The 10,383-nt window shown below is 56.9% G+C and overlaps 1 protein-coding gene across 2 annotated transcripts in view; it reads right to left on the bottom strand.

The window, feature by feature from the left end:
- Nucleotides 1-2,358: 2,358 nt before the first annotated feature.
- Nucleotides 2,359-10,383, bottom strand: part of LOC311633563 (zinc finger protein 418-like) — a 79,218-nt gene continuing 71,193 nt past the window's right edge. Inside the window, exons 1-3 of one of the 2 annotated variants that reach the window (XM_084906360.1) lie at nt 9,039-9,494; nt 5,746-5,869; nt 2,359-4,520 (exon numbers count right to left, since the gene is read on the bottom strand). In XM_084906360.1, the coding sequence (XP_084762486.1) occupies nt 3,118-4,520; nt 5,746-5,866 (1,524 nt within the window). In that variant the 5' untranslated portion in view covers nt 5,867-5,869; nt 9,039-9,494 and the 3' untranslated portion in view covers nt 2,359-3,117. Of the gene's footprint in view, nt 4,521-5,745; nt 5,870-9,038; nt 9,495-10,383 lie in introns of those variants that run through there. The other variant, XM_084906361.1, reaches the window with a different exon arrangement.

Genomic DNA, 10,383 nt, shown 5'->3' with positions numbered 1-10,383 from the left:
TAGAAACATTGATGAGAAACATGGATCAGCTGCCTCCTACACACCTCCTACAGGGGATGGGCCCAAAACCAAGGTCCAGGCCCTTGACCAGAGTCGAACCCGGGACCCTTCAGTCCGCAGACCGATGCTCTGTCCACTGAGCCACACCGGCCAGGGCCTCATGGTCTATTTCAAGGCAAAGGCATGCACTCCCCATCATCACGCCCCTTCCTCAGTCTCTGTAAGTTTGGTCAGGACAACAGAGAAGACACTCCAGATCTGTGTCTCATCACCTCAAACGTCATTTCCTCGGTGGCATGTCCTGTCCCGTTATGGTGACCTCCGGCCAGGGTTTTCGAAATTCTGTGGAAGTTTACCATCATTGCCGTCTCCTTGTGGTGAGTATAGGCAAGTATGATTATAATCATCAATAAACAAAGAGTTTTAAACCACTGGGCTCTCTATTTGCATTCGGTCCTGTAAACGTCCCTCTGGCACTGATGTTTCCTGGTCACTGATTTTGTGGAAGGTGCCGCACATCGGCCCTTCGCTGACCACCTGAGCTCCTGTCACCTGCCCTCGCTCCCCTGGCCCGTCTTTGTGGGCCGTCCTCCCCAGATCGCCAGTTCCCAGGGGCAGGGGACTCGCTACCTCCAGAGTCTGGAACAGTCCGTATGGGTCCCGGCTGTGCCGCCGTGGCTGCTGCCCCTCCATGCAGCCCGATTCAGGTTCTCCTCCCCGGAGCCTCCGCCAGCCCTCCCACCCCCGTGCTGACGGGAAACACCCTCAGCCAGCCCTGTCCGGGGAGGGGGCTCCACCACGCACCCTGCAGCACATGGATACCCTGAGCCCAGGGTCCCTCACCTCAATACGGGGGAGGGGGGCTGCTCGGCACAGGCCCAATCTAGGGAGAGGGGCGACGGCAACGTACCCCCTCAACGTGGCATCGGTTCGAGTCCAAGCCTCTCCTGGAAGCACTTGTATCACACAACGTCCTTGGCAAATGCACAGCCACCTCCTGGAGAATCCAAGCTCCCCCCACGACTGCCTGGGAGGTGATGGTGCTGGGCGGGGGGCAGAGATAATAAAACCCTGACCGGTTTGACTCAGTGGATAGAGCATCGGCCTGTGGACTAAAGGGTTCCGGGTTCGATTCCAGTCAAGGGCATGGACCTTGGTTGCAGGTACATCCCCAGTGGGGAGTGTGCAGGGGGGAGCTGATTTATGTTGTCTCTCTCATCGATGTTTCTGGCTCTCCCTTCCTCTCTGTAAAAAAAAAAAAAAAATCAATAAAATATATTTTAAAAGAGAAGAAAAAAAAATTCAAAGTAGAAAATTACCCCTAAAATGAAAAAAGCAGAGACTCAACACCAGTGGGCCTCAGGGGTGTACGGGCTGGTCGAAAGCAGGACTGTCCAAAGGTGAACTGATGTGGGGCCCAGGGGCTTCTCCCAGAGAAAGCAGATTCGACTGCTGAGGGCCAGGGGCCAGGGGCCTGGGAGAGCCGGGGGAGAGACCTGTGCATGGACACAAAGAGCCCTGGAAGCTATCTCAGCCGGACACAGAGCCCCAACCCTCCCAGAGACTTGCCTCGGGATCCCTGCTGCCATACCCTGGACACTCCCCACTGGGGATGTACCCGCAACCAAGGTACATGGCCTTGACCGGAATCGAACCCGGGACCCTTTAGTCCGCAATGTGTCCCCAGCTGCAGTGGGGCCCCGCCAGGCAAAGGCAGGAGAGAGTGAGGAAAGGTGGGCTGTGCAGGCAGGGGCCCCATCTCCGTGAACTAGAGTGGATGGTCTGTTTGAAAAAGAAATAAAAATTAGCCGAGACCGGTTTGGCTCAATGGATAGAGCGTCGGCTTGGGGACTAAAGGGACCCGGGTTCGATTCTGGTCAAGGGCATGTACCTTGGTTGTGGGCATATCCCCAGTAGGGGGTGTGCAAGAGGCAGCTGATCAATGACTCTCTCTCATCGATGTTTCTAGCTCTCTATCTCTCTCCCTTCCTCTCTGTACAAAATCAATAAAATATATTTTAAAAAAAATTAATATACATTTTTATTGGTTTCAGAGGAGGAAGAGGGAGAGAGAAACATCAACGATGAGAGGGAATCACCCATCGGCTGCCTTCTGCACTCCCCCCACTGGGGACTGAGCCCACAACCCGAGCATGCGCCCTTGACCAGAATCGAAACCTTCGGTCCACAGGCTCTACCCACTGAGCAAAACCAGCCAGAGCTCTTTTAATTTTTCAGAGAGAGTGTAAGGGAGGGGTCAGAGAGAGAGAGAGACACACACACACACACACACACACACACTGGCTGGATGTCTCCTAAACTAGCCGCAACTGGGAGCCAAGGATCAAACCTGCAAAATAGAACCACAAAGTCACACAGTCTTTATTTTAAGGCCCTGGGCAGTAATGCAAACTAGGTCAGTACTGGACAAAGAGTGATTTCCTGCCTTTCTGTGTCCCTCCTGAAGCACAGAGAGCGTGGGATCCCCACAGTATCTGGTAACTCTACGTGCTGACAGGCCACAACTGTGCTTGCAAACCACCCCAGGCGGCGACCAGGACCACCAGGACTGAAGGTAAGAAAGCAGAAATGCTGCCACAGAGACGGCATCGCCCAGAGCCGTGCACGGAAAGCAGTTTGCAGGCTGGTGAGTGAGAAGCTGAAACAACTCGTGACAGCAAAAGGGGAGACCCACAGCGTCCCTGAGAGAGGATGGGGCCTCTGGACGAGGCCCGGGGTGGGCCCATGCCTTAGTCAGAGAAAGGAATGAAGACCCTGCCAGGAGCGCGGAGTCTTCACAACTTCCTCAAGCACAGGGCGGACACAGCACACATGTGCCCCGAGCACCAGGGGTGGTGACTGGTGCACACCGTCCAGCTGAGCCAGGGGGTGAGGAGGTCACTTCAGCCACAAGGACTCGCAGTGACACCCACCAGGGAGAAGGTCTGGACACATCGGCAAGCGCCATGCGGCTCCTTCAAGCCCCCCTGTACCTCAAACCTGCGAGGAGCCGAGGGGAGCGTGTGTCCCAATAAAAGGAGTTTACGCTCAGGTGGGCGAGCGGGCCCGAGTCTCGGTCAGCGCTGTAGTGTGAGAGACGAGACACCCCCTGCGCGGCTACGGCTTCTCTCCCGTGTGGACCCGCAGGTGTCTGACCAGGCTGGGCTTCCACCGAAAACACTCCCCGCACTCGCTGCACTCGTACGGCTTCTCCCCCGTGTGGATCCTGAGGTGGCCCATGAGCTTGGACCTGCGGCTGAAGGACTTGCGGCAGTTCCCGCACTGGTAGGGCTTCTCCCCGGAGTGGATCCGCTGGTGCTCCGTCAGCGTGGACACCAGCATGAAGGACTTGCCGCACTCGGCGCAGGCGTACGGCTTCTCCCCCGTGTGGACCCGCTTGTGGTAGTAGAGGTGGCTGTTGCTCCGGAAGGCCTTCCCGCACTCGTGACACTCGTAAGGCTTCTCCCCGGTATGGATCCGGTGGTGCTGGATGAGGGTGCACTTCTGGCTGAAGGACTTGCCGCAGAAGCTGCAGATGAAGGGCTTCTCGCCGGTGTGCGTCCTCTTGTGCAGGCTGAGGTAGGAGCTCTGGCTGAAGGACTTGCCGCACACGGTGCACTTGTACGGCTTCTCCCCCGTGTGGATCCGGTAGTGCTGGATGAGCGTGAACTTCTGCCGGAAGGCCATCCCGCACTCGCTGCACGCGAACGGCTTCTCCCCCGTGTGGATGCGGTGGTGCTGGATGAGGGCGCACTTCTGGCTGAAGGCCTTCCCGCAGTCGCTGCACACGTAGGGCTTCTTACCGGCGTAGGCCCTCTTGCGCGGCCGGAGGTTGGAGCTCAGACCGAAGTCCTTGTCGCAGTCGCTGTCCTCATACGGGCTCTCGTCGGCGTACACGCTCCTGTGGGGCTTGAGGTTCAAGATGCGGCTAAACACGGTCCTGCGCTTGTTGCACTCGTACAGCTTTCCTCCGGGAAAGTCAGCCCGGTGCTGAGCAGCGTCCTGGCTGTGGGAGGCAGCTATGTCATCTTCGCCCCAGTAGGGATAGCTCTCCTCACTGAGTAACTCCAGCGTAATCTCGCTGCCGCCGTGCGGCTCCTCGGGGCTGAGGAGGGCCGGGTGCAGGGGAAGCGCTGGGATGCCTGGGAAGACTTGCCCAGCCTCCCCGCTGGTGGAAGGCAGCTCCGATAAGGTGAGGCTGCACCTGGGCACAAGCGCGGCCCCGTCCACAGCTCCCGCCCAGGGCTTCTGGCCACCGGCTTCCCTCTGCGGCCGGTGAGGGTGTGCGCTGAAGCAGAAGACCCTCACGCACGCATCACCAAAGTAGCGTTTCGGGTCGAAGTCTGCTGCCGGCGACTCCGTCAGGCGCAGAACGTCCTTTAACACCGAGAAGCACCGCCCGCAGAGACGGGCCCTCGGGGTGGCGGGAGCTGTCTGAGCATCGCTGACCTGCGGCTCCCGGTGCACAGAAACGCTGTGCTCAGGACGGGCCTCCTCCTCCTCCGTTTGATGCCAGCAACCTGGAAAGAGAGGAATGACAGGAACGGGATGCTGGCCGCGGTGACCAGGGGAGTCCCATCGCGAACGTGTTCTGCGCATATTGCATGGGTTCGATGCCACTGACTGAAAATACGAGGCGTGCAGGAAGCGTTCATAAGAGGCTGCTGCGAAGGTCTGGGCCTCTGAAGATTACAACACAGGAGAGACCTCGCCAGAAACAGGACACAGAGATGGCGAGGCCCACGGGGAAGAGAAGCCCGACCGCCTGCAGCAGCGCCCAGCCCGGCTCGTCTGCGGGGGCAGGGGGCATGCTGGGCCTGAGGCTGGCAATGTCATCTCCCGAGTAAGTCAGTAGCCAGCACCTGCACTGGTGCGGAAGACTGCCTGAGCGTGAGTGCGCACCTCACAGCACACGTGTTGGTCAGTGTGACGGAACACCAGGAATGCAGAGGAACGGGTGATACAAAGAGCCCAAATGGGGAAGGTACGCAAAAGCCAGGAAGTCACAGATTCAAAGACAAGTCAGCAACGTGTCAAGTATGGGAAAGAAAAGGAAGAAATGAGATGTGGCCGGAGGCACTTGCATCTCAACACTGGGCATCAGGATGTCCCTGGTATAATCTGAACACAGCCCCTGTGGCACCCCTTCCCCCGGGCACCACCAAGCCAGGCCAGGCCTCCCCCGATATCATCGTGTGTGTGCCCTGGGAACGGAACAGGGTTCCCCCTGCGCCTTCCACTGCACAAGCACACAAAGCCCAAATACTCTGAGTGTCAGGGAAGGACAGCAGAGGTGAGCGGCCAGCACTGGCCCTGACCACCACAGCCTGCAGTGGTATTCATGGAACAGAATATCACAAACAACGGAGGGAGGGTCTTACAAGAACAGCCCATGGTTCATGTAAGTAAAGACCAGGCCCTGGAGGAAGGAGGGGAAGTGGAAGCCACTGGGTGGACACAGTCACTGTGCCGCGAAGAGGTGGGCAAGGTGGCACCCAGGGGGCTGCCTGCGAGACTCCTGCCTCCTGGGCGCGCCTTGCACTTTGTGTTATGGACGTCCGTGGGGTCCACTGGACGGACACTCCACACGGCTCACCACGGGCAGCCACGGCCCAGTTAACAGGAATGTGGCGGATGAGCAGAGCCCCCGCTGTGGCCTGACTGTGGGGGAGAGAGAGCCACATCCGGAGAATAAAGAGAAAAGGGGCGTCACCTCAGGACACTGGGAGGAGGGGCAGGTCTTACCTGCAGATGAGACCAGTGCAAACACTTCCAGCATCACCTCGCAGAACAGGAGTCTCTGAGCCTCATCCAGGAGCCCCCACTCCTCCTGGGAGAAGGCGACGGCCACGTCCTCAAAGTCCATCTCCTGTGGCAACGGGGACAGTTCAGTCCATGACCCGCTTCTCTCCTAAGATTCCGAGTCTTCCATTCTCCCCACCCTCCACACCATCTGCTCCTCTACTCCCCACATCAGAGAAGACACCAGGCCTCTGTCCACCAAAGTCACTCTGTCCTTTCATTCCCACTGGCACTGCGTCTTCCCACCACAGTGAGGGCAGACGGGCACAGAGATGACCCCTGTGCTCTGGGACTCCCATGTAGGCCACACTGCCTGCCCCTGGCCAATAGCAGTGGGTGTCACCAACACAGGCAGGGAGGGATGCTGGCCATAAAGAGAGTGTGAGTGATCAGGCAATACCCTTGTAGTCCCCCAGATTGTACCTCAAGGACACTAAAATCATGGTGGAGGAGGAGGAAGAGGGAGAGGAGGAAGAGGAGGACGAAGAGGAAGAGGAGGAGGAGGAGGGGCGATTCACCTATGCCCGATTCACCTTTTCAACCCAGTTCGTTTGCCGAGGCCATCCCTTTGCACCACCTGCTGCACGTAACTCTCTGAACCACATGTGTCCCACATGCTTCATTCCCAGAGGCACCACTTCACAGGGAACACCCATCCGGGGTGACAGGGACGGTTTTACTTCCTAATCACCATCTTTTCCAAAACTGTGACTGATCCCCTCTGCGGTGTATTTCTCTCACCTTCTCCCTTCCCTGTGCCAGCACATATTCAAGCCCAGGCTACACTGCTGTATGCGGTCTCACTGCTGTGTCATCCCTCAACAGCAACAGGCACGTTTGCACACATATGACACCTGAGCTCTGGAACTGGCACACAGCACCCCTCTTTGTAGGAAATTATCCTAAAACTCCCCTTATTGTATGGTCCAGACCCCACCGGAAACGGACTCACCCTTCATCCACTCTAAGGTCAATGCCAGGGCCCGTGGCCATGGATTCTCCCTCCCTCTCCACGTGCACATCACTCTCTCCCACACCTCTCTCTCCCCTGCACTCCCACAGCCCGGCCCCCCAGAATGTCCTTCCTCATTACCCAGCAGGTGTGGTCCGGAGAAAGCTCGCCACCTTCACACAGGACCCAGTCCTGCGCGGACCCTGAGAGGCCACCCTCAGAGAGGCAGCTCTGAGTCCTGCTCTCCATCACTGTTTTTTCCGTCAAACTCACCCACTGGGAACCACATCAGATCTCAGACACCCAGAGCGCCCTCCCCTGGTGCTGCACTTGATGTCCCTTCACCAGGCACAGCCACCATCTCTCCACGTACCCGTCACTCCAGTCCCGGCCCCGGTGGCCCTCTGCACCAAGCCCAGTGCGTCTCCCAGGTGACCACTCAGGCCTCTAAGCTAACCCACAAGACTGACTGCCACCCCCGGCCACACCAAGGGTCACGGCAAACCCTGGTGAGTGTTTAGAGAAGTAACTATGTACCAGCCCTAGTCTCCTCTTATCAGCCTCCAATTCATCTCATGTATAACCACCTTTTTTTCTTAAAATATATTTTATTGTTTTATTTACAGAGAGGAAGGGAGAGGCATAGAGAGTTAGAAACATGGATCAGTTGGCCCTGCACAACCCCCACTGGGGATGTGCCCCCCAAAAAGGTACATTCCCTTGACCGGAATCGAACCTGGGACCCTTGAGTCCGCAGACCGACGTTCTATCCACTGAGCCACACCGGCGAGGGCATGTCCACCCATCTTTTAAAGGCCTTGGCCACTGAGAACCCATTCTCTCTCAACACTCTACATGACCTCTGTCCCTGTGCTGTGACACCCTCCTCCCTCCAACAGGGGCCCCAGCAGGAAACCAGTCCTCAGCTCACACTGTCCCTGTGAGCTACTGAGACATTAAAATCCTGACCGTGATTCCTGGCATTAAAGTGCTTCACGGCCGAAACCGGTGTGGCTCAGTGGATAGAGCGTCAGTCTGTGGACTGAAGGGTCCCAGGTTCGATTCCGGTCAAGGGCATGTACCTTGGTTGTGGGCACATCCCCAGTGGGGAGTGTGCAGGAGGCAGCTGATCGATGATTCTCTCTCACTGATGTTTCTAGCTCTCTATCCTTCTCCCTTCCTCTCTGTAAATAAATCAATAACCTATATTAAAAATAAGTAAATAAAAAAGTGATCTACAGCTCTGGCTGATGTGACTGAGTTGGTTGAACATCGAGCCATGCGCAGAGAGGTGGCAGGTTCCAGTCCTGGTCCGGGCACCTGCCTGGGTGGTGGGCTGGATCCACACAATGGCCTGTGCAGGCAGCAGCAGATGCTTGTTTCTTGCTCATCCCTGTCTGTCTCTCTCCCTCCCCCTTCCTTTCTATATTTAAAATCAATTAAAATACATATATATATATGAGAATAGACATATCTGACATATTATATACACGAGAATATATATGTGAGAACAGACACATATATGAATATATACATATACAGCTGAATGTATATGTATACATACACATATGTCTATTCTCATATATGTCATATGTGTCTATTCTCATATATGTATTTTAGACATATATGTATATGTGTATTGGATATATACATATATCTGATACATATATGTATATGTGTACTATGTTTAATACATATATACACATACATATATATGTGTGTCTATTCTCATATATATGTATATATATGATGGCTCCTGAACCAGCTCAGTCGTCACTCCCAGCCTCTGCACATCCCGGTCCCTGTGCCTGGGAGGCCCTCCCACATCTCACCCACCCGCTGCCCAAACCAGGGTCCACTTCCTACAGCCCCAGCCGTGGCCTCAGGACCCTGGGCTGAGGGACTGCAGGTCCCGGGGCAGGAGGAGCGGCTGGACAGCCCGGGCCCCACAGCCTGAGGCCCCCGCAGTGGGAGGCCCTGACCTCAGCCCACAGCCCGGCCCCTGAGCGGCTCTGACCGCAGGGCCTGTGGGAGCGGAAGGCGCTGAGGGCCCGGCTCCCCCGCCAGGACCCGGGGCCCAGGCTGCTCGGGGCCTGGCCCAGCCCCGGGGCCGGGGCCGCCGCCCCCTCGGGCTCCGTCCCTCTGTGCGCACAGCCAGCCCGGCCCTGAGGAGGACAGGCCCCTCCCGGAAGCCCCCGGTCCCTTTACACACACAGGCCGGCCGCCCCCTCCGCCCCGGCCTCCCGGGCCCAGCCCGCCCCCTGCGGCCCCCACGGGCACTCACTGCTCCGGGCGGCGGCCTGGGCTGCGGCCTGAGCGGCGCCGCCCCGAGGCGGGAGGGCCGCTGGGGCCGCTCTGTCCGCGGGAGGAGGCGGGGGCCCGGGGACCCAGTCCCGCCGGGTGGGGTCCCCCCGCCTCAGACACCCTGCCCGGCGGGACGCCGCCCCCCACGCCTCCTCCTTCTGGCGATCGGCGCGGCGAAGCCCCTGAGCCGGTGAACAGATTGAGGAAGTCAAAATGTCCGCCAGGAAGAAGACAACGGAAGTCCCGCCCAAACCGGATGCACTGGCTCCAAAGGCCCTGCGTAGGCGCGTTGCCTTCTGGGAAATGTAGTTCTCTCGGCCACCCAGGAGATGGCTAGCTTTCCTGCCCAGGAACTTGAGGAACAAGGTGTGTGGGGCTGCCAGGGGGGCTGGGGAGGGAGGAGATGGGCCCAGAGGCCTGGTGACCTGGGACAGACTGACGGACCTCCCAGGGGACGGGGGGTGGGGGGGTGGGGGCTGGGAGAGATCCTCCAAAGAACATATACACAGGGGAAATCGGAGACATCTGTAACATTATCAACAATAAAAAATACATATTTAGACAGGTGAGGGGGCAATGGGGATATAAGGACACACATGAAATACCGTAATCAATAAAGAAATTTAAAAAATAATAAAAATTTAAAAAAATACATATTTAAAAAGTATTTCAAAAGAAAATAGCCCAGCTGGTGAGACTGTGGTTGAGCATCAACCTATGACCCAGGAGGTCATGGTTGTATTTCTGGTCAGGGCAGGTTCAATGTGGGTTGCAGGTTCAATCCCCAGTGTGGGTGGGGACTTGCAGGAGGCAGCTAATCAGTGATTCTCTCTCATTATTGATGTTTCTCTCTCTCTCCATTCCTCTAAGATTATATATATATATATATATATATATATATATATATATATATATATATTCTATATAATAAAGAATAGTATACAAATTGACTATCACTCCAACACACAAGATGGCCTTCCCCATGTGGTCAAAGATGGCTGCCTCCATATGGACATAAGACGGTTGCTACAAGATGGCCACAGGGGAGGGCAGTTGTGGGCAATAAGACCAGCAGGGTTGGGCAGTTAGGGGTGACCAGGCCAGCAGAGAAGGGGAGTTGGGGGGACCAGGCCTGCAGGGGAAGGCAGTTGGTTGGCTCAGGACTGCAGCAGAGGGCAGTTGGGAGGAATCAGGCTAGCAAGAGACAGCAGTTAGGGGTGACTATGCCTGCAGGGGAGGGCAGTTGGGGGCATCCAGGACTGCAGGGAGGACAATTAGGAGTGGCCAGGCTGGCAGGAGAGGGCAGTTGAGGGGGGATGCAGGCC

Source organism: Pipistrellus hanaki (assembly GCF_964339955.1).
Source record: "Pipistrellus hanaki genome assembly, chromosome: 15".
NCBI lineage: Eukaryota > Metazoa > Chordata > Mammalia > Chiroptera > Vespertilionidae > Pipistrellus > Pipistrellus hanaki.
This window is presented reverse-complemented; position numbering and strand designations above follow the sequence as displayed.